The following is a 25049-nucleotide window of genomic DNA, read 5'->3' on the forward strand; positions in this document are numbered from 1 at the left end:
ACCTATGTTCTGTAAATCCATTTATTTCAATGGGCTGCCCTACCCGCAGAAATATAAAGAAGTCCTGGACCCTTTTTGAAATTGCATGAAAAAAACTGAAAAAAAACCCACAGAATCACATGGTGCTTAACAATGTGTCAGGAATGCGCACAACAGTGTGACCCTAGTCTTAGACATATTAATATATTTTTGCACTGCAATATTCCTACAAATCATTTTTTTAATATGAAGATTTCATACAGTGTCTAATAAGATCTTCCATAAAATCAAAAATCATCAGGCAGTAGATACATTTAAAACTGATAAGTACAGACTCTCAGAGATCACGTAATGTACTACTTTACAACCCAATGATAGTGTTTTAAAGGTGGCATGCTTGAAGAATAGAGATATGTGCACCTGTAATCTCTGTATGTGTAGGCCGGAGATTCCTTCCAACATTCATTGGCTTCTGGATCAAGCAGGCAGTTATCAGCGTGAATGGGATGACTCAAATCATTCCTGTTGTCTTGTTGACCTGCAACAAACCGCAAGAGGCTTACTTAATAAGATCATTTTGTTCCATAACAAAATGTGCTATAAACCACAACCAAAAATGCATAAAAGATGAAAACATAAAGGAAAAAATTATCTATTGTTTCTAAGAGTGGTTTAACAAATGGCATGTCATCCCTTTTTCACAAATTTATTTATACTGATGTTTATTTAAATATTTCACTACTTTATTAATCACTTGCCCTCCAAAGGATTTACCTCCCTTCCTGACCAGGCCATTTTTTGTGATACAACGCTGCATTATTTTAACTGACAATTGCGTGGTCATGCAACGCTGCACCCAAATGAAATTTATGTCCTTTTTTCCCCCACAAATAGAGCCTTTTTTGGTGGCATTTGATCGCCTCTGCGTTTTTATTTTTTGCTCTATAAAAAAAAAAACAACAATTTTGAGAAAAAACAATATTTTTGACTTTTTGCCATTAACCTCCCTGGCGGTATGATTATTTCAGATTTTTGGGGCTGAAAGCGGTACCATTTTTTTGCATGGAAATATGTATTTTTTTAATTGTAGGCTGTAATTTTTAGGAATAACTCACTGAAATCTGTCCGAACAAGAGTCTAGTAAACATCCCGGGTATGATAAAATTTGAAACACAAAATCATAAATTATAATTTAATAAATAATCATAAAAATAATATAATAATAATAAAAAATTTAATTCAATAATATAATCAAACCAAAAATACTGAAATTTGAAATATAGCGCCAAGTTCGCACATTGCTGAGCTCAGTCGCAAAATCTTTTTCAGTGTCTGATGACGAATTTCCCCCACGAATCATTATCACTCAATTCTGCAAGTGGTTCTGATTTACTATCGCTGTTCTCTAGCTGATCTAAACCGCTTTTGACCTAAAGGGACACTTTTTGGATGCATGGACGTTTCTCAGTTTCCAGGCAGAAAGAACAGACAAAATGCAGGCAGGGCGCCGGACAAAGCACTCGGGACAAAATGTATGTGAAATTGGTTGAGACAGCAATGTTTTACTATGTAAAATGTAAAAAAAAAAAAATGACATTTTTTAAAATTTTTAAATTTCCCGCCGCCGGCGGCGCCCGTGCGTCCCAACGTCACAGGGACAGGACACAGAAGCCGGATGCCGGCATCGGCCGGAGGAGATGGCCGGGGACGCTGCAGGGGACACATCGCGGGAGCGCAGGGTAAGGTAAGTGAAGAACAAATGCCAGAGCAGTGCCGCAGGGTATTCCCGAGTGTAGCTCGGGGTTACCGCTCTTGGTACTGAAATGTTACCCCGAGCTACACTCGGGAATACCGCTAAGGAGGTTAAACATGTCCAGTAAAAAAATTTTAAAAATCAAATTTAGGCCAAAATGTATGATGCTATGTCTTTGCTAAAAAAAAAATCCCAATACATGTAAATTAATTGGTTTACGTGAAAGTTATAGCATCTACAAAGGGCAGTAAACATACTGGATTTTTAATTTTTTTTTATACTAGTAATGGCGGCGATCAGTGACTTATAGCGTGACTGCAGCTGGCATTCTGACACTGGGGGGAACTGACTAACTGTCACTGACATCCCCAGTGACACCAATACAGAGATCAGTGCTAATAAAAAGAACTGACACTGGGCAGGAAGGGGTTACCATCTGGGGTGATCAAAGGGTTAACTGTGTGCTGTTTTACTGTGTGCTGTTTGTCTGTTTTACTGTGTAAGCACATTGCTTTGTATTGCTCTGCTATGCAGAGCAATACAAAGCAATGCACAGGAGCTGACGGGAGAGATCTGTATTGTTTACATACATGTCTCTCCCCCCGTCGGTGATACACAGCGATTGCTGGGTGCCGGCGAGGAATCACTGACCGGGACCCGGTGATCGACAGGTGAGCCCATAAATGGCGGTGCAGGTAGCCTGCAGGTGCGCGCAAGCCTGACGAGGGAGCACACATGCTCCGAACGTGAGCCACCCCCGCCATCACATGACCGGAAGTGTAGTCTTCTCCACTCAGAGGGAATCCCGGAACTCGGAGGATATGCTGGAAGCCACCAGCATCACCACCACACACCAGATCTCCCCATACGCTTAGAGGCTCGGGCTCCTTCACACAGCGGGTGATTACTTAGATCACAAGTACATTCCACTATACCTTTTTGAGTGGCTTGTATTACTATTTTACCATACTAAAGAGTTTTTTATACTGCAGTTAGAGGGTGCCGCCTCTTCCTTTCCTGATTTCCACAGAGCAGGCTACACCCACTCTGACTTAAATGGGAAATTAAATAAACAAATAAGTAATGCACATCCATCCTCCTTAGAACATGTCGCCCAAGATGTACATGCCATGGAGGTAATATCTATCCGGCTGGCAATAAAAAATTATAAAACACAATTTGATAAGTGCGCTTAGACTTTTTCTAAGATATCAGATTGGCTCTGAGGAAGAGGAGACTGCTCCTTGAAACGTGTCAGCCTTAAGCTGGTCCTCACGAGTTTGGGAGCTGATCCTGTGTACTGGTTGAGTATATTTTACTTTGGATTAATAAAGCTATCACCTTAGGTAATGCACATGGCAGGTGTGCCCTCTTTTAAATTGTTTTTACAGTTATTGTCTGCAGGTTCTCCCCCAACCGCTAGAGAGCAGCACGGCCAGTGTTGGTACTGGATGCATGAAGGACCTGATACAGTCCCATCCTAATAGACCACTCTTGAGCGCAGGGGACTGTTATATTTCTGCTTTACTTTCCAAAAAATACTCAGGACTTTCTTATAAGAAAACTTAAGGCTAAGTTCACACTTGCAGTTTCCCTGCGGCTACATTTCCATTTATTTTAATGTACTGCTGTACCTATGGAAAATACAGGGAAAAGGTCCCTGCACTTTTTAAAAAATTGCAGCCACAGGAAAACTGCATAGTGCTATGCAATTTCCAACACTGAAAAACGTGCTATGGTGGGGTGCCTTGAATGAATGGCACATCTGCACATTTTTGCTCTGGGTGCAGGGAAGCGTGCAATTTACACATAGTCCCACACACGCACAAGTGTGAACCTAGCCTAACACTGCTTTTATACCTTTTTCCAAACTGTGTTAATCCACCAATCAAAATGTTACCATCTTTGGTGTTAAATAGAATAAGGTAATAATTTTTATAGTATTGTCAAATATAATTAAAAGATGCATATTAAAATAACACACTATAGATTTCCTTTAAATGATCGGCAGATACATCTAGTGCAAACAAGAAAGAGTTATGGGCAGAGATTTCCTATAAAATGATGGAGTGCTCAGGGCAATCCACTATGGAACTGAGGACATCTAGTGTACAGAGAGGCCAGATGCAGGCAATTACTGTACTATTATTATTCTAGGTATAAATCTAGGGCACGGGATTCATTTGCTTTTCTATGCCATGCATTGTTTGTAGACTAAATGAAAGCAATAATGACCATCGTTATTATAGTAATTTTGTTAAGCTGTACATGTCTTAACAAAAAAGCAGAAACCGTTCCTCAAAAAAAAACAACTTAATACTGTGGTAAAAACAGGATAGTCATGTTAACACTTCTGTTGCCAGGCCAAATGCCCCATTTCTCAATAAAAACACACGTTATGGGCATGAAAACTCAAAACAGACCTACCCAAACTTGTGGGTAGTAGACTTTTAATATTAAAAAATGATAGCATTCTTGATTTTGTACATTGCACCAAACTCACCATTTGTTTTAAAAATGAAAACATTATAAATTAAAAAATCTGAAAACTATTTTGTTTATAAATATAATCTCCTGAATTTCCATTGAATATCAATATCTGGACTGTGTATTGTTAATAAGTCACAAATTTTTCTAGGAGATGCAAACTCTATAGCCTGAAAATGGATATCACTTGTGCTTGCCCAATAGGTGTGTTTTGTTAAGGCAGTCCTTCAATTTGAATGGGCTACAAACCCACCAGAGAGGAAATGAAAACATACCTGCACTTTTTTCCAATGCAGCCCACCACAACATATAGTATTGTGTTTTTGTGTGTTGCAGGGCACTGTACTGCTGGTACATTGGGGTGCCAATCACTATGAATGACACCACTCTTTAACATGTCAAATGTATGCTATTGCACTGCAAAATTGTAAAGGGGCCCTAAAATAGAGTCCATCGGAAATGTTGCCCCTAAATTATCTCAAAAGTTCTAATATCTTTGCTGAAAGTTCTATTTGAAAATGTGCTGTTGTTTTACAGTCTACTTTCACATAATAAAATCGTTTGTAAACAAAAAAAAAAGTTCTAATATCTGCGATGAATAATAGGCATTTATAAAGTGTACATTCATTATCGTGTGCTTGTAAATGTTGAATATGTACCTTTTTTAATTTGTGGTTTCCAATATTTTTTATTATATTTTCTATATTTGACCTTTCAACATACTTAAATTTATTGGTTTCAAAATGAAGCTGACCTGCCACCTATGCTTTATATACTGGTGGTTTCAGGCTCTCTTATGGAGACAACCTGAGTCTAAACATTATTTTTGATGCAATCTCTGTGTCCAGCAGTATGAGAATCCTTTATCTACTGTACCTCTACCCCACTCCTGTACTGGAGCAGTGACTATCTTGCAAAAATGGCAACCAACCCATGATGTAAGGAGGACATGGAAGGGCTGTGTACTGCACTGCACAAACAAAAGGTTTCACAGCAATTTTACCAGCTAGTCTCCAAAAAAAGGTATTGCCCAACACTTTGCGTTATAAACAGTGACTCTACTAACCTGGAAGAACACAGCACTTGACCATTCTCCCACCCATTGCCATCCTGATTGCTAATACATATACCCTGAGCTCACACAGGAACAATGTGAGCCTCAGGATCAAAGTTTGGGTGGGTGCATCTGTACAGAAGTGTTGAGGATTCTTTCTAGCTGTCTGTATCAGTTCTACCTTATACAGCTATTATAATAGTTTGCATATGAGCTTAATTCAACCCTTTAATTTCAATTATACATACCATTGGCAGTCTAAGGATTAAATTGTGTTTTACTGGAGAGCTTAATAAAATACTGTATGGCGGAACCAAGTATGGGAATAACCAAAGGAACAAGAGCTTCCACTCTGGCTTTCACTTTGAGAAGTTTTTGAAAAGTTGAACAGAGAATTTATGACAAGAAACCACCTTGCAGTGGAATGACGCACTAAATGTTTTGCACACTGAGTGGCAAAAACTGCAATGGCAACATTTTAAAAATGTTTCCTGCCAAATGCCCTTCCTACTTTGCCATGTCCAAATCAAATGATTTCATAACAGAATACTTGGGCAAACAACACACCTATGACCATGATGAATTAAAGAACAAGAATGGTCACTACAACGTAATATACAGAAAACGTAGTGGTAAATAACCCTCTGGGGTTATTTATCACTGCTTTTTCTGTGTTTTAACAGTTAAAACTAACCATGCAACAATCTAAAGGATGGATTGAAGGTTTATCAGTTAATTAGTATTAGGTAGTATCAAAAAGTTTCAAGACTAGTTTTGTAACACGTCAACAGATGGCAGCACAAGGCTGCACGCGCAGTTACAGGAAGCACTGACCATCATAAGTCAGTGTGCAAAAAGACATTGTCCTGTGTACATCGGGAGCTGTGCAACTGCTATTCTGACCACGTGTGTTACCACGTCTGCTGTTTCATCATGGACAGCAAGTTAGAACAAAGCTCAAACGTGAAATTTGTGCATGAAACCTGTATCAGAGTTTCATCACCATTTATGATCCTCAACATGCACAAGTGCCAAATGGTTTCGACATTTTCGGGGGTTGAGCTCGTAGAAGGTTTACCTGATCTCTCGCTGTCTTCCAGTGATGTTCTTCCGCCCATGAAGTGCGCGTGCCACTCAAAACACTTCAAACAACTCATTGCAGCATCGCCGTAAACTTGCCATGTTAAATATCTCTGTGGCAGATTTGCCCAGTTTCATGCAGAATTTCACGTTTACTCTTTGTTTTAAATTGTCCATGATGACATATCAGATGTGGTAACACATGTGGTCAGAATAACACCAGTTGCACAGCTCCAAATGTACGCAGAACAATGTGATGCTAAATGGTTAGCACTTCTGCCTGGCAGTACTAGGGTCGTTGGTTCGTATCGAAACCACGTTACCACTTGCCTGGAGTTTGCATGCTCTCCCTGTGGCTGCGTAGGTTTCCTTCCGGCACTTTGGTTTCCTCCCACACTTCAAAGACATGCTGGTAGGTTAATTGGATCCTGTCTAAATTTGCGCTAGTATGTGTATGTGTGAATGTAAGTTAGGGACTTTTAGATTGTATGTCCCTTGAGGGTTAAGGACTGATGTGAATGTACAATATATATTTAAAAGTGCTGCGTAAATTGACGACGCTATACAAGTACCTATAAAATGTCTTTTGACACACTGACTTATAAAGGTCAGTGCCCCCTGTGACTGTGCGTGCAGCATTGTGCTGCCATCTGTTTGGTGCTTTACAAAACTAGTCTCAAAACCTTTTGATACCACCTCATATACTGATCTGTATATCAGCTAGAACAGGAACTATTGAAAAGGAATGAATGATTTGATTCTAAAAGGCAGACAAGTTCCTCCAAAAAGAAAAAAACAGTTCCTCCAGATGTACTGCAAATTTGTTTCTTTGTGTCTCAGTTAAACTATCCATCAATTTCTACTGAGATCTGTTAAATCTTTAAGTATCACAGTTCTGAAAATTGTAGAAAAGAATGGACTTGCTTTCACAGTAAAAAAAAGGTCCCTTCCAAGCTTTGCTTTGGAGTTATTTATCACCATCACGACAACTGCAGTGACTGAGCACAGTCTTTACTATAAGAATGATTAGCATATATCTCCCCCACCTATACTTCAGAAGGACATTGACCCTTTCACAATGTTCATTTGAACACATACAAGCCCACACACATTGGTTCAGTCTGCACCTGGGAGTATTCACTGCTGTTAGCAGACACTAGAAGAAGTATAGTCTTCCACAAGGCAGTTATTTACAAAATTCCTGAGCCCTGCAGTGTCCCACACTTAAAACACTACAGTAACTCATTATTATTATAATTCTCAACGGAATATATAAAGTGCACATGTGCATTATGCAGTTCTGCACATTAAATACAAATTCTAACCCCTGCAAAGCTGTTTGACAGCAGTATAGCAACAATCAATCCGCTAGCAGTTTATAAATCGGTGACTGAGAAATGTGGTAAAGAGTATAGCACTTTTTTTGGGCAGCCAATAGCTTACTATGAACACTAACCTTAATTCAAACTACAGAAATTAGTCTTTACCTACCTTGCAAGGCTGTCCTGCATACTAGGTGTGTGTAAGAAAAATACAGTGTACTGTTCAGCATGAAGTATGACTGGACAATCCTCCGCGCTTTTTCACTCACATCGTAAAACAAGCGAGCACTTTTCATTGGTACGCGACCTTCAAATCCAAACTTAAGAAAAATAATAGCAATAGGAAATATTAGCATATTGCACAGAGACAATATATTATTTCATAAAAAAAACTCAATTAGATATGATTACCATTTTACTTTTTCAATTTATGGTTGTTATAACTATGTTTTGTTATTCAGTTCTAAAGTCATGATAAGCAGCTAGGTGGAATATTGTAATATGCTGCACATTCCAGTCTCTCTGTTAGAATGAGACTAAATAATATACAGTGAGGAACAGAAGTATTTGAACACCCTGTGATTTTGCAAGTTCTCCCACTTAGAATTCATGGAGGGGTCTGAAATTCACATTGTAGGTGCATTCCCACTCTGAGAGACAGCATTTAAAAAAAATTCAGGAAATCACATTGTATGATTTTTAAAGAATTGAACAAAGACTGCTGTGTTAATGCTACTGACAGACTCTTTCATATACAGTATGTCATTTTTGATTTTGCCTAATCTATTGGAGCGCCAAAAAATTATGCAGTTTGTCAGCAGAGGGCACTCAAGTTTTTGTTTTATACAAGATAGGTTCTTGACTGTTATTTAATAAATTGTTGGAAGGAAAACCAGTTTTTGTATCAACAATGAACAAGGTAAAGGAAGGCGCCACCATTGATGATTTAATAATAGATAATTTATGAATTGCACTTGCAAGATAAAAGTGTTAAAAGGCTCATCATATAATATCTGTAGTTCTTGGTAGGATATACAGCCGTCCAGTGGAGGCACGGACCATGAGTGTCAGGAAATAAGAGCAGGGCTAACTCTGTTTCCAAAACGAGGCATGGAGCACAGTGTCTGATGTGACTGGAGATAGGGGCGGTAACGCGTTTTGGAGCTTGTGCAGTAAGTGCCTTCCTCAGACCTAAGCCCTAGTGCGGCGCTGACAATAGACATTCGTAGTAATGGACATATCAATATTGTAAATAAAGATAATGATTATTAAAAAATTAATAATACCATGAAAAAATCTAATAACACGAAATGTTGCAACAACATATTTAGAATCAGTTACAAAACATTCTAAGTGAGTAAGCTTACTATAGTTGTATATAGGTTTTTTTTATCTAGTTATTATCCCATTAAAGCATTCTGAGAAAGATCCTTGTCTTAATGGAGTTTATACAACTATAGTAAGCTTCTCACAATGTAGTTTAATGAATAGGTCCTTAGGACCTAGGAGTCACTTGCTTTCCTGATTCTCTTCACAACTATAAAATTGTCAGTGCCACACTGGGGCTTAGGTCTGAGGACGGAGCTTACTGTGCATGCTCCGAAATGCGTTACCACCCCCCATCTCCTGCCACATCCGACGCTTCACTCCATGCCTCGTTTTGGAAACAGAGTTATCCCTGCTCTTACTTCTTGACTCTCACGGACCGCGCTGCCGCTGGACGGCTGGATGTCCTACCAGGATCTACAGCTATTATACAATGAGCCTTTTAACACTTTTATCTTGTAAGTGCAATTCATAAATTGTCTATTATTAAATTGTCAATACTACACTTAGTGGCGCCTTCCTTTTCTTTATGTTCATTGCCTCCACTCTAAGAAGAGCTGCCTCAATGTTATTGCTTCCATCCATCCCTGATATCCATCCGGCACCTCTATCCCATAGCCACAGAGGTTGGTCTCTAACAAGAGTGCCCTATGGAACATATATTTTTTGTATCAACAATACCATTAATGATCCTTTTGTTTCTTACATACTGCAGTCAGAAAGTAAAAGGGAATAAATGACTGGCCGGTATTGGCAATAAGAAGTGTTCTTTTTTTAATACAATTGGACAAATAAAGCCTTCAGATAGAAATGTGTAATAGCAGATTCATGTTGTTACCCATTACTCATACAGTACAAAAACAATTTTACCTTTAATGCCTTCAACACTGTGGCACCTTCAAACTTCTCATTTGGAGTGTGAGGGGAGGTTTTTCCTCTGTATCCATCGCCTGCTAGAGTTATCGTCTGAAAACACAGTTAAACTAAGCAGTCGTACAAAGTAAAGCAATACTATTGAGCACAACTGAACATTTCAACTAATGCTTAAAAATGTATAGGCATAGGCTGTCTACTATATAGTACATATACAAATATACAGTATACAGATATTCTATATGGTAAATAACCAGATATGATAACACGATTTTTGGTTACTAATGTAAGGGTGGCTTCACACTGATCTGTTGCACTTTGGCAGCAGTGCAGTATACTTGTGTTTTTTTGTGTAGGTTAGCTGCACTTTCCCATAGACATCTATTATGTTGTGTGGTTTTGGTGCATTTTCTGAAGAAGCACCAAAAGTCCTACATGCAGGAGTTTTGGTGTGACGTCAGAAAGTGCACCAAAACCACACAACATAATAGAAGTTTATGGGTCAGCACACCTAAACTACACAAAAAATGCAGGTACACTGCACTGCACTGGCGCTGCAGTCATAGCACAGTGGAAGCAATGTGAAAGCACCCTAAAAGAAGACATGATACTAAGCCTAGAGGCTGGGCACTTAGTCATTCTCAAACTGCAATTTTCAATGAACCTATTAAAGGGATATTCACCCTCTGAAACAACTTCCCTCCACTTCACCCTTCCTCCCATCCTGTATGGGTATAACGCTGATTTTTATTTTTTTATCTTTTTTTTTTACAAAACTGTCTTGCCCTGCCTCCCAAGGCACATTGTTTGCCTAGGTGGACGACACACATACTGTCCGCTGTTCCTCCTGAGCTATGCATGTCACATATCCCAGGAGGCATAGCCTTTCATTCAAAAGAGAAGCAGGGGCAGGGGTGACTGACCATTTGGAAACTCAGGCACTGCCCGAGGGCCCGGGGTCAGTAGGGGCCCCCATGAGATGCCCCTGGTACCTTTTTCATAGGTTTTTTTGAGTTTGGGCAAGGACACAGGGGCCCCATGATCCCCTGTTGCCCAGGAGCCCCATGAGTTGTCAGTCCGCCCCTGAGCAGGGGGCATGCTTATCTGTGTGTCATCAGCTGGCGGGCCTCTCAATGATGTCAGAAAGGACATGGTGGAGTGGGACAGAGCAGTGGCAGGACATGGGATGATGCTGGATCTGTTGGATAGGTGGGTATCTGAAATGTGAAAATAATTCCTTCCTGTAAGCTGAAATAAAATACAAAAAAAAAGAAAAAAAACATGGGGCGGTACAGTGGGTTTGAGGTTGTTGGAGATCCGCTGTAACTTTTCTGTTACATTTTGTGTTCAACAAAAAAAAAATAATAATGCAATTATATTACATGGGCTGATTAAACCACTTCCATCTGCGCTGGATCTTTCTGTCAGGTGCTGACCAAAAACTCCAACATAAAAAACCCTCATATTTCTCTGTATTTATGTGCATATGGAGTTTAGAGGCATATGCATGTAAACTCATTTAACTGGCAAGATAATTCATTTATTCTTGCTACTACAATAAATTTACATGTAAGCATGTGCATTTATGTGAGTAAATTATGCCACAAAGCTCCTCTCTGAATGCAGGTTTGGGATATGATTTTTTGCCCCTGAATGCTGCACTAAAATAAAAATCTAAAAACCACAACAATAGATTTGAGGCATACAAAAAAAGCCCCTAAAAGCAGTGTTTTTTTTCTACCCATGTGCATGAAGTCTAATACATCTTGTAAAGAGAAGGCTGTTTGACTGAAGCATGGCAGCAGAATGTGGTCCTACAGACCTAAAGCCCACTCCTCTTTCCCACTTCTCTGTTTGTCCTGGTGACCATTATGACCAGACAAAGTAAAAGGAAACCCTCAATTTTAGAGATGTCATGAGATCGAACATTGAGGAAAAAGCATCTAGAGTGGACACCTGTTGCTAAAAGACTATTATTGTTTACTTTGAAAAGATTTTCTCTAATTTCCTGTGGAATCTCCAGCAAAGGAAGCAAAGTGATATCTAGTGAGAAAAAGACAGCAGAAATAGCCTTATTAGACAACTTTCACACAAACATTCCGATCAGGTCCAACTGTCCTTTTTTTAGATGGACCCAATCAGAACATCCATTCTTCTCTATGAGAGATCAGATGTAAACAGTCTGTTTACACCCACCTACATCCAGTCCGATCCACCAAAAACAGACGGATAGGGATCCTTTCCCCTTCCATCCAGCAGATCAGATCGGATGGCAATTGGATGTTAACGGACAGGCGGTATGTTTACATCCAACCTCCCATAATGAAGGACGGGAGGTGTCTGTGTCCACTCTGCATAAGCAGATCCCCCTCTTAGAAACAGAATTGCTGCTGGAGTCTGCCCCGTGTGAAAGGGGCCTTAGTTGGAGTCTGCCCCGTGTGAAAGGGGTCTTAGTAGGAGTCCGCCCGTGTGAAAGGGGCCTTAATTGGAGTCCGCCCCGTGTGAAAGGGGCCTTAGTTGGAGTCCGCCCCGTGTGAAAGAGGCCTTAGTTGGATTCCACCCCGTGTGAAAGGGGCCTTAGTTGGAGTCCACCCCGTGTGAAAGGGGCCTTAGGGTTTTATCTCTTCCCTGTGCTAAAAAACAAAAAAGACAAATTGAAGATATTCTGTGGTCTGTTGAAGGCCATTGGAAGTGAATGTGCTGCGACTATATGTAGTAGACCTGTCCCATGGGTCCATTTTTCAATTCGGAATCGTAGGTTCCCTAAATCCCGAGGTGATCTTGTATGCATTTATCAGCACAACTGATGAACAGCCTTGCTCCACCCTTCCTGCCTTGGAAGTGAATGTGCTGTGACTGTATGTAGTAGACCTGTCCCATTGGTCCATCTTTCAATTCAGAATCTTACTTTCCCTAAATCCTGAGGTGATCTTGTATGCATTTATCAGCACAACTGATGAACAGCCTTGCTCCACCCTTCCTGCCTTGTAAGTCTCACAATTGGGTCATTGCTTTGAAAATTGTCCTCAATAGCCAATAATAAGGTTTGGGAGGCAAGAAGGGGCAGGGAAAAGCACTCAACCCAGAAAAAATGTGGTCAATACATACTCAATACATGCAACATACACCTGAGCTTGGGGCCTCTAGGGTGTTGAACTAAAAATTATTCCGACACGTGGACATGCAGAGATGCCTGCCAACTGTTCTAGTTGAGAATAGGGTACTTTATTTGTAACTTAGTTTACCTTTTAAGTTTATCACCCAAGTGCTTAGATTACTGACTATTCTTACAAAATAGAGATAACCTCAAGCGTTTCATGGGTCAGAAAGTATTTTCTGTTTTATATTAGAGATGGGAAAAACTAGTGTTGAGCTCATTAAAATTATCAAAGCGGCACCCATGCTAAGTTGTGTGTTGTAAAGTATAGAGAGCTTTAAAATAGTTTAATCTGAAACACTCAAGGCTTCTGAATGCATTACATTAAATTGTTTGGTACAGGCTTTAAAGCAAACATAGATGTTTCAATCTGTCTTCCAGGAATCCTAAAAGCAAATATTTCCAAGCGTCCTTATTTCCAAGGATTATGCATACAGGCCTTTCCTGTAATAGTCAGCTATCATAGCAAATTCTTTATCAGTTATTCTACTTTTGAATCAGCATATAATTGTTTTGTAGCAGAATGTACACTTTGAAGTAAAATCTATAAAACACAAGACAACTGGTGCAAAGTGCTTCCTTACATTGGCAACTCCCTGGAGCTCTTGACATTCCTCCTCTGAAATAACATTGTCCAGCTGTACCCTCTGAGTGCCATTAAGGTATTCTGAATTGTGCACAAGTTTCACTTCATTATACAGTAATGGTCCTCCTAAAATTAGCAACATTTTGAAGTGTATTAAAAAATAGAAAGATAATTTCCATTACACACATTAATAAACAATAAAAGTAGCAGGATGTAAATATTTTTCCAATAAAATCAACACACATAAGGCAGATTAGATTCACTGTGTAACTTTTCATCTGAACACCAGAGGGCACTACATCTTCTAAACATCACATCGGAGTAGTGCATAGAAAAAGGATGCAGTAACTTAGCAATAAATACAGTGAGAACATTCTGCTTTTGCGCCTTTAAACAAGCTTATTTTCTTCTTGTATATACTGTATATTCCTCATGCATAGACTTTGGTGGTTCCTTCTCTGTCAAAAAACAGTCATATCAGTAAAACAAGGAAAAAGATGATAGGTATGGAATGCACTGCTCATTTCAGAGGATATAGGTTTTTGCAGAGATAATTACAGTGATAAACGTCCATAGTGTGAGAAGCAATGCATTATTAAGCGCACAGAGTGATGGTCTGAATACATTGTAATCAGTTGTACTTCCCCTGCTAATGGAAGACAGTATTAAAATCTATAAAATCTAAAAGTATTTTTATATTTTCTGTATCACCCCACCTCTGTCATTGTTGCCTACCACATACAGTAAATATACTCACCCATCAAATCCCGCGCTGTGCTATTGTGACCCTCTGCTCCATCACCACAAGCTGGGTCGCCATTTTCTATATGACTTCATCAAGAGCCTGGCTGTCTCTTTCACATACCTCCAAACGGTCCCTAACTAATCTTACACATGCTCCTTCCATCCTCCTAACTCCTATTCTCACTAACCTATGTATGAAAGATCTGTATATTTGCTTATTTTCAGGCCACTCTGGTCTGGTCAGCGGTGTCAGCCAATGGCAGTTGCAGAGAAGAGGAGAGCGTGTTCAACAGTGGCTGATTATGCCTGGGAGCAGTGACGTCATCCATAAGCTTCTAAAGTTCACCTGTTGCCAGCACTTCCTCCTCTCCCCTGCAGCTGCCATGTGGCTTACACATGGAAGCTGGATCACGTGACCATACCAGAGTGGCCTGAAAATAGATAAGTATATACATACATCTTTCTTACACAGGTTAGTCAGTAGAGATGTTATGGGGAGAAAGGCTATATAGGTTTGGCCTGGAGTTCTACTTTCACTACCATAAGTGCTACACTACACTACACTACACTAAACCTTTCGTACAGACTTTTTTGTTATAACATTATTGTTTTAAAAAGTCAATATAAAGGAAATTGTGATGAAAGAGGGTACTTTTGAGTTTAGCCAATTATTTTTGATTATTAAATCTTCATGGGTCACATAACTGGAGGTGTTGTAGGGGATGTGTGCTTACACACTTTGTGTTAAAGGGTGTCCATCTTTCCCATATCTGAAAGTTGGGAGGTATGACTTTCGGGTTCACCTCCTCTGGTCACTTTAAGGCAGTGTTTCTCAACTCCAGTCCTCATGGACCCCCAACAGGTCATGTTTTCAGGATTTCCCTCAGATGAAACAGCTGTGGTAATTACTAAGGCAGTGAAACTGATCAAATCACCTGTGCAAAATAATGGAAATCCTGAAAACATGACCTGTTGGGGGTCCATGAGGACTGGAGTTGAGAAACACTGCTTTAAGGAAACAGGAGGCTGCAGAAGAGGAAGAGATACAATTCACACAAACCCTACATACTGATGAAGCTAGGCTACGCCTAAGCACAGCAAAACCAGATGACAATGTTCTCATGATGTCTATGGACATGAAAAAATGCCCTGTAAGTTTCCCCCATCAAGCTGCAAAAAGTGAATGCAGAGACTTGCCACTGGATGTGCTCTTCCATCCTTTCAATACACCTGCTACGCTCCCATGGACTTTACAGCCCCATGACTGACAGCCTTGCTTAATCAACATTTAATGGAGTATGGCAATGTCCAGTCCTTTAGAGAGCTGAGAGCGACGTAAGCGTTTACAACACAGCAACTCTGCATTGTCTGCATGCTTTGGTTCTTTAAGGGATGCTGCTTCACTGTAAGAGGCAGACACAATATTTACTGCATCACAAACATAATCTGTTGTACTAGTGAGACTTTTCAATTATGTACAACATACTCTACAGTGATGAGTGGCTCCACACTTTCAAGAGAACCCTGTATGAATCTAATAAGCATCTATAATTAGGTTATCTCTCTGAAACACCTCAATACATCAAGGACCATACTCTTAGTGGAGATATATGCCTGTACCCATTTATTGGTGTGGTTGACTATATGGACTAATTACTTGAATTCATCTGTTGTCTGTTTATCCTTTTCTCTGTAAAGTGTTGAGTATCCATTACCAGCCATTAGATCTGTACACCCCCGTGATGGAAGTTCACATATGCAAGTAATGATCCATTGTTTTATGCAATGAGTACTACAGCAACAATGCTCCTAGGGGTGACACAGGACAGTGTGGCCATCAAAACATTACCCTTCAACTACGGCTGTAATTATGCACTTACTGTTTGGGGTTCTTATATACCGTTTGGTGTTATCCATCACCCATAGTTAAGTTGAGGTGGCAGCAACCGAGCTTCAAAAGTGTCTTTGTCCGTGGCACATTTGGAATATACTGTTATGTATTGTTATGTATTGTTGATGCTGCATTTCATTTGACACAAATACCCTGCTGGCCTTATACTGTTCTTTGAACTGCTTGTTTGATGATCCCCCATATTTTTAGTCCTAATTATTTTGAATATCAACAGGATATTTTTCATCAAGTGGGTGGGATATAGAGGAAAATTGTGAGGGTGAAACTCACGGATAGAACTGAAGTTTCAATCTGGTAAACGATCACCTTTCCCTTGAGCAATCACTAACCCAAAGGCAAGTTGTGTTTGATCACGGGCAAGTAGCTTTTGACTGGCTAAGTCCCTACATGATCATCTAAAGTCAAGAGGACTTGGTATAAGAGAACCTAAAGCGTGAACCACGCTGAGGGTCTTCCGTAGTGCTTGGTTAATTTGGCCCTATTAGGAAGAGTGCCAATTGAATTTGCACAATTATGACTAATATGCAGGCAGTTTGCCTTTGAAAGCCTTGTTGGCCTTTGACTGCTGCATACACCACACGCAAGATCTGAGGTGCTTAGATTGGTGATGATGCAGCAAACCTTTGGCCAACACATGGACATCCATACTTTGTCTGACACTTATATGTTGTTAAAGTATGTATATTGGTATAAGGTGTTGTGTGTTTGATTACTTTTTATAAACTTTTTGCCACTTTTTTTTTATCAATAAGAAATATCAAGGTCTCTCAAGCAACGTTTGTTGCCAAAGTAACTACTTTTTCACTTTGGCTTCCTTGCTGAAGAATATTTGTCTCATAATTTACACTTGGGCAAGAATAGAGGAAGGGGGCAGGCCAGGCACAAAATATTAAAAAAAAAAAAGGCAGCAGGTTTTTTTTTTTTTGGGGGGGGGGGGCTGCAACCATAGAAAGTCTTGGGGGAAAGAGTGGGGGTTTGCATTAACAAGACAACCATAGCATTTATATAATACTTTGATTTACACTCCTCTGGCACACTGCATAACTAATGCAATAGCTCCACTATTTCCATTTCACTTCTATAGCCATCTGCCTGCCCAATGGACAGTGAATTAGCAAATGATGATGCTGAATCTTTTCTAGTGAGCAGACAGGTGACGCCAAAGCTGAAACAAGAAACAATGGTGTGGCAGGGGCATGTGAATCACAGGACTGAAACACAGCTAGCAATTGTCAGTTGCATTCAGTTTGATTTATTTTGTATAGCTGAAGATATTTCACCACTCATTCAAGTAGTATATGTTATCCTGTACATACCTTCCCTGAGCTCTCTATCAATTTTTAGGACTTCCTTTTTTCCTGATAGAAGCCCCTTGACATCAATCAACTCATTCCCAGATGGAACCCTGTTAGATATCAAAAGTAGAGTGTTGAATATTAGGGTTCACAGATTTACACTATTAACTGCTTTAGTTGTGTGGACATTCCTAATCAAAAGATGTAATAATTCATAAGTATGGAAATAGACTTAATTAGCCTTACACAAATACAATTATTTTAAATACATAGTACCCTAGCATGTAAGCAATCTCTATAGGCTATATGGTATAACGGTTTGGAGAAAATGATATAAAACTACCTGTAGTAGTGGTTTCTGGCTTGAGGCAAGGATGTGTTTCTGCAGTAATTGTATATAAACATTGAAAATGAATAATAGCAAAATTAAATTGACAACACCTTATTATAGTTCTAATGGTTCTGCTGGCTGATTGGTGTCCTCGCTAATTAATACTACCTACAGTATATGAAATCCCATAATGAATACTACCTACAGTATATTAAATCCCATAATGAATACTACCTACAGTATATTAAATCCCAGCTAGAGAAAACAGCCAAGTTTACAAACATTAGATGCTAGCCAACTGTGCATGTAAACAGCTATCGAACAACTGTTTTGATCAACATCCACTGAACAGAAATGCAAGCTCCCATCGGGTAAACCATGCAGATGCCACTTGTCCCTAACAAAAACAATAGCAATTTGACTGAACAATCCATCTCAGCAGATTCATTATTTCCCTGAGCAAACTCAACCAGGTAAAATCAGGAAAGGCCTGTAGACTTGCAAATGTTCCCTGATCAAATACTAAAGGGTGGCATCAGGAAAATGTTATTCTATGCTCGTAGGGCAGATGTACTTTACTGTACAAAGAGAACATGGGGTGTCAAGCCACAGTCCCCTCTGTGTTCTTTTACTTCCACTCCACTGCTTGCTGATGTGATCCAATTACGGGAATCTTTAGCCCCATACAAGTCTATAGGGAAGTCCCTAGTTCTTGGGGACCAAAATTCAACTATCAGCCTTTAAATTAATTGCAGTAGGCCTTGTAATGAACAAAGTCGAATATACATCTCACCTTCCCCCTTTAACATGATCTCCTCTTTGTATTTAAATGTAAAGATACTTGTTAAAAGAAGACCTGTTGACATATCTAGGTACCTAAACTGACATCAAAAATTAAAATCAGATGCCATCCAGTGCGTAGTACCTCTGTTGAACTTCACAAACACTGAGGAATGCTAAATCCCAGGCCATTTTAATAGTAAAGTTCTTTTCGCTCACCCTCTTTCCACAATTCAGTATTGTTCTAACCATACAACAAGGATTTAGGGGAGTTTGAGTGGATGAGTTAGCCCTTAAGTTTATGCTGAAAATATTTTTTATTTGAACATTGTAGAGCCACAGGATTTAGGGCTCCAGGAGCTCTCAAAGTTCTGAAATGGTACATTTTGAGGGCTGCTTAAGTATACAGATATGCTATAAGGTGTACTTTAGGAAGAAAATTATGTTAAAGGGATGATACAGAGCAACTAAAAAAAACACCATTAACACAAAATAAAGGGTAAATAGTAATGATATTGTGACACTAAAATATATCATTAAAAATATAAAGAAGACATGCAAACAATAAAAGAATGTTCAAAACTCTACAGCTCATTTTTGGGAGGTTTGGCTCATATTAGTATTCATAAGAGAATTGTGGCTCATCAAAAGGACCTTTGGACCTTTGTTATAACTGTGTTAGTGTTCAAGTGCACATTACTGTCTACACATTTGATAGAAAGGTTCTACTAGACATACCTGTTTTCATCTTGCCTATCTCCACTGGTAACCCAAAAGTCCTGTAAAGAGACATTTCATAATTCATTAAATGTTTTATTCATAGCATAGTTTGGTTCCAAAACTGCAAACATTTTATAGTAAAACATTAGAACCTATCATCGCATATGTATGTTAACCACTTTGGAACTGGCATGTTACACCGCCTCCTGTCTGGCCACTTTTCAGTTTTCAGTGCTGTGATAGTTTGACTGACAATTAATTGACCATGCAACATGGTACCCAAATTAATTTTATACCATTTTGTGAAAATGAAAATCTTGAAAACAAAGCCCCTTTTCCTTACATTCTAGTATAAAATATATCAGGCCGCATACTTGCTAACCCCTCATTTGCTGCCCACCCAGACTGCATAAAACAGAAAAAAAATAGTAAAAATTGCTCTGGCCCACAATGGATAATCATATGCTTTTGAACTGTGGGAAGAAACCATACCATCAAAAGGAAACCTATGCAGAAAGGGTCTTGAGCAAGAATTTACACCCATGACCCTAACGCTGCCATTCAAGGGTACTATCCACTTAGCCAGCAGAGTGTGAGAAAAATCTCTTGAGGGTAACCGACACAGCATTTCCATATTGTTTTGTTTGTAAAGCTACAAAATATTTCACAAGGTATCTGCTATTCTTGCACTGTCTTGGCAGACATTACAATAGATATAATTTGACAAATTGGCTTGAAATCATTGTCAAGGACAACTGAGTTTCAAATAATGTGGCAATGAATAGTATATGAGCATCTTCTGAAATAGTTTTAGTTGAATGTTTTAGTACAGTTTTACTTTAGGCTGATCATGAACATGTCATGGCTTAGAAAACCATAGTTGACTTTTGTGGACTTATTTTCACTGACATTGGACAGGCGGTGGTGTCTAATGCATGCATATACAATACGTACACATTTCTACAATATCAGCATGCATATGCCGACATTGCATGTCAGTTTGCTAAATCGTTTGGAGCCTCCAATTGTTTCATAACATGCAATAGAAGTCTGATGTTTATGATTGATTTGAACCTTTTAAAAACCCCAACATATAAGAATAAATGCAGGAAATTTGAAGAAATAACTTTTTGTCTTTTGCTGTGCTTTGAGAGCTGTCATCAAGGATCCTATCCGTATTGAACGCCTCCTTTTTATTTGCACACCTTTCTTTTCTCTCACTCATGCAAGGTGAAGTTCTATGTTAAAGTGGTTGTAAACGCTTGCATATGCCCAATGAATTGACTAGCCTCAGGTGATACACAAAGATGAAACAAAACCTCCAACAAGAGTTGTACCTGTCTATCTGTACCTTCTCTTCTCTACATCCGTTTAAAGTCCAGAATTTATAAAGCTTGTCTGAGAGTTCAGAAAACAGGGGGTTTTGATTCATGCTGATAGCAGAGGAACAAAACAGCAGACAGAAATGAGACAGGTACACACTGGAGAAGGATATGCTTTGTTCATTTTTCATGTCTGAGTTTTACAACCACTTTAAACAAGAGCAAGGCAGCTCCTGATCTCTGTAACTGTGCACTGCTAGGTCAAAAATGGCTGGCCTGGATTAAAAGGGGTAGGGAAGGAGATAGATTTAGTTAAATTAATGTAGCCTTATTTCTGCAGTTTCTCTAATGTATACATTATAAAATAGTTTTATATATATAATTTTTGCTATGTTATCCTTTACAATCAGAAAGCTTTGAATTATCTACCCAGGTTTAAATTTGCAGCTAGTGGAAGAACAGTGATTTTTTTTAATTTCTTCGCAATCAGTGTATAATCACCCATGGGTAACTATAGGCACCCCTATCTGCTTACACAGGCAAGAAAAAGTCTTTTGTCACATAATTTCTTATAATAAATATGTTGCTGATAGACAAATTACAGCTAAGTAGGAACAATAACTATGCATTTGTTTCTGAAAGTCTTGGTTTTCATGCTGCATTAATATCTGTCCTACGTTTGCTGTGAAGTGCTCTGAGAAAGGTGGGGGAAGCCTGTTTTGTCACCATAGGTTCTGCTCTGCTAAACACTTTCTATTTTAACTATTGAGCTAAATCGTGCACTGATGTCTAGAGATTCCTTTCTTACCTATGTTCTTCAAGGATGAAGGCATTTCAGAACACTTTTTATGAGTTTATTGTTTGATGGATATGACTACTCATATGCATTGAACAATGTGGTTTTTAAATGATGCATGGTAGATCAATTTACAAGCGCCTTGACATCATGGACAGTACAGTGGCAGAGAAAGAAAAATATAAGAGGGTGTTTCTACAGAGTTTTCCATCAATCACTATACTGACTATTAAGTAAATGTTTGTTTTTTAGGAACACTACAAAATAATTCACACAACAGACTAGTTTATTATAGCCCATTCACACCCAGCCCTAGCAACCCTTTGATTGGGATTTTAAGCTCAGGGCAGGAAGGTCTGTCTGATCACATGATCACTGTGATCAGCTTACACAGTGGTCACTTGATTGGGAACTGGTCCCGCTGTCTCCCAATCATTACTAGAGACCAGGATCTGTCTTTGACAGCTCAGTCACTAAGCTGAGAGCACACAATGAGTCTCTGCTGCTCATGGACCCATGCAGATGTTAAACTCCAACCTCTTTACTGCCACATATATGCACTGCATGGATGGCAAGAGGTTAATATGGAACAAATAGAGGTCTATTTATAAATGTTTACAACTTCCACACAACGGTCACCCAGGACTGATGCATTTTGACCAGTTGAATCCAATTAGAAAAAATGGATGAATCTTGTGTGAAAGCTGAGTAAGTCTTATATGAAAACATTTATATATAGACCCCCTAGTCTGCATAATGAGTGTAGAGCTACCCCCGCAGAACCCGCTGAATTTGATTGGGTCCCCTCTAAGCTCTGCACAGCAAGGCAACACACATTTCCCACATCTTCACATAAAGTATGTATACAGTGAAACAGTCCTTCAGTCCTTGAGCTGTTTTTGTTTTGGTTTTTGAGTGGTTAACAACTTGGATGGGGTCTAAGGCTATATGGAACACCCAAGAAAATGCAAACTTGAGGACAAACTTCTTAGCAGACTGTACAGTGTATATAAATGTGGACCAGTAAAAAAACACAGCACTCCCTGCTGAACTGAACATATCCCTTGGCAAGGGATTCCAAGATCTGCCAATTCAGTAGTGCTGGATAAGAACTAGTTGGGTCTTGCCCCTGATCACCCTCTCCCTTTTCTGGCCCAGGGGGTGTAGAAGTGCTCACACTGTCCTGTCCTGTTAGCTTGGTGGGCAGCTTTCAGGCCTTACGATGGGCTGGCTCCTTCCCTGCCAACAATATAGTCCTCCCTAGGAGACTTGGTCACATGTAGATCCTTATGTCCAGCAACCAGCCTGTAGGTAGGCTCCCCTCAATGGGGCCCCCTCCCAGGCTCCACTCTCCATCACCTTCCTTCCATCTTCCACCTGACTTCCCTGCTGCACATGCTCTGTCATATGTAAAGGTTGCTGTTGGCCACCATGCCCAGCCTCCTGCCTGGAGATTGGCCAAGTTCCCCTAAACATGCAAATCTGGATCTCCTCCACTCCCCCTCCCCTCTTCCAGAAAGTGCCAGCAATTTCTAGAAGGGTGAAAGGGCTCCAGAAGCCCTGACCTGTAGAGTCTCCCTGCCTGTCATGAGGTGAACTCACCACCTAACTCCCAGGCTGACTCATCCCAGGCTTCTAACATGCCTCTAACTAAAAAAACAACAAATCCTATTTACATAGAGGGCGCTACATTAGTTTTTTTTATGTTATCCAAGTTGTACAAGAATGTCAAATGAACCAGTTGCTTAGAACAGCTTTGTTCACTGAGGCTTAATCATTAAGCGCTGAACTGCTTAATGATGCTACTCCTAGTACTGCCTAAGCGATGTCTTACAGTATGGGAAGTGATACACTCTCATTAAGAAGCCTCTTACACAGCTATATATTCCAAATCAGAAAGGCAGTGCATTGTGGAACACCCTTACCATTTGTGCGTTCGCTGAACACACGAACAGCCCATGTTCGAGTCGAACTTATGTTCGTCTTGAACATGAAGCCCAACCCTAAAGGCCGATAGAGCTCACTTCAGTGTTAATGAAGTACAAATCGGAAGATTGATCCTGAAATATGTTAAAAGTTGTTTGGGCAGTTATGTTTTCTATCAGTTCACATACTGAACATATTGGAGCACAGAAGATGCCATTACTTTAGCAATGCATGGGGCTGTCACCTGGAACATTCAGGAAATTATGTAAGAATGTTGTTTATAGATTACAGCTCTGCCTTTAACACCATCACCCCAGAGTTAATTATTTGAGAAAAAGCCGAAACTGAACCTGCCTGCCACTTTCCATTTGTTCTTAGATAAATAATTTTTTGGTAGATCAATCACAAGTGGTAAGAATGGGCAAATAAATTTCTTCTCAGTGTAAATTAAATACAGACTCTCCACAAGGCTGTGTGTTGAGCCCTCTAATTTATGCTCTGTATGGTTATGATTGTACTCCATGCTATAATACAAGAATAATACAAGAGTATTATCAAATTTACAGATGATACCACTATGGTTGGATGAATGACAGGAGCTGATGAGGAGCCCTATAGGAAAGAGGCTGACAAGATAGTTCAGTGGGGAAAACTAAGAAACTGATTATAGATGTCAGTAATAATAAGACTGACCTAGCACCGCAAGAAGAATTTGTGTAATGGGTTTCTGCTTAATGTTCAAAGAATATATATTTCAGAAAATTTAACATGGTCAACAAATGTGAATGCTGGTATTAAAAAAAATCTCAGTAATGTTTATACTTCCTGAGAATACTTAGGTAAAATGCCATTAGAGAAGAAGTCATTAGAGACCTTCTACCATTCATCTAAAGAGAGTGCACTGATGTACTGCATCTTAATTTGTTACCCCTAACTCTCCAGAAAATAATCCACACCACTCAGAAAATTGTGGGCTGTAAATTTCTCTTACTAGATAAAATTTATCAGTCACATTGCCTCTGCAGAGCAGAAAAAATAGCAGATCTGTCCCATCCTGGCCATAACTTGTTTAAATTACTGCCATCCAGTAGATTGTTTAGAAATATAGAGCTGAGGACAAACAGATTTAGAGAAAGTGTTTTTCCAATAGCTATAAATGTGGAAATGAAATCAAATTAACTGGCCTAGTGGACCTGTGTTTCCTGTGTTACTGTTTATTATAGCAGGGTGCTCCTATTGTTTTAGAACTATTTGATGTAGATTTTATTCATTTATGATGAATGCTCGTATGACGTATCATTTTTATGTTGTTTTGTGTAATGTGAGGAGTACTATTGAAATTTTGTTCTTAAAGTATAAGTTCAATTTTGGAAACATGTTACATGTTCCACCCATTTTTAGGGTGGAACATGTTACATGTTCCCACTGCTACAGCTGCTGCCCCCCCTCCCCCCCGTGTGACAGCAGTATGTGGAGAAGATCCCTGTGCTAGCTGTCACTTTTTGAAAACAGCGCGGCCATGCTGTGTTCTATGAATGAATGAACTACAAGTCCCAGCTTGTGGTTCTCAATTAACTGCGGCAGCGCTGTTGAGCCCTGTGGTAGT

The 25049-nt window shown here is 39.4% G+C and overlaps 1 protein-coding gene and 1 long non-coding RNA gene across 4 annotated transcripts in view; one reads left to right on the forward strand and one right to left on the reverse strand.

Moving 5' to 3' along the window:
* Positions 1-25049, reverse strand: part of P3H2 (prolyl 3-hydroxylase 2) — a 270488-nt gene that overhangs the window by 11784 nt on the left and 233655 nt on the right. The window contains exons 7-13 of one of the 2 annotated variants that reach the window (XM_089680152.1): positions 19418-19458; positions 17912-17950; positions 17590-17678; positions 13616-13743; positions 9872-9967; positions 7845-7995; positions 400-517 (exon numbers count right to left, since the gene is read on the reverse strand). In XM_089680152.1, coding sequence (XP_089536278.1) covers positions 400-517; positions 7845-7995; positions 9872-9967; positions 13616-13743; positions 17590-17678; positions 17912-17950; positions 19418-19458 — 662 coding nt within the window. The remainder of the gene's footprint in view (positions 1-399; positions 518-7844; positions 7996-9871; positions 9968-13615; positions 13744-17589; positions 17679-17911; positions 17951-19417; positions 19459-25049) is intronic. The other variant, XM_089680153.1, reaches the window with a different exon arrangement.
* Positions 1-25049, forward strand: part of LOC149460121 (uncharacterized) — a 35698-nt gene that overhangs the window by 3919 nt on the left and 6730 nt on the right. The window lies entirely within an intron of this gene.

The sequence above is a fragment of the Staurois parvus genome, unplaced genomic scaffold (assembly GCF_062004578.1).
Source record: "Staurois parvus isolate SC_StPar_1 unplaced genomic scaffold, SC_StPar_1.0 ptg000235l, whole genome shotgun sequence".
Classification (NCBI taxonomy): Eukaryota; Metazoa; Chordata; class Amphibia; order Anura; family Ranidae; genus Staurois; species Staurois parvus.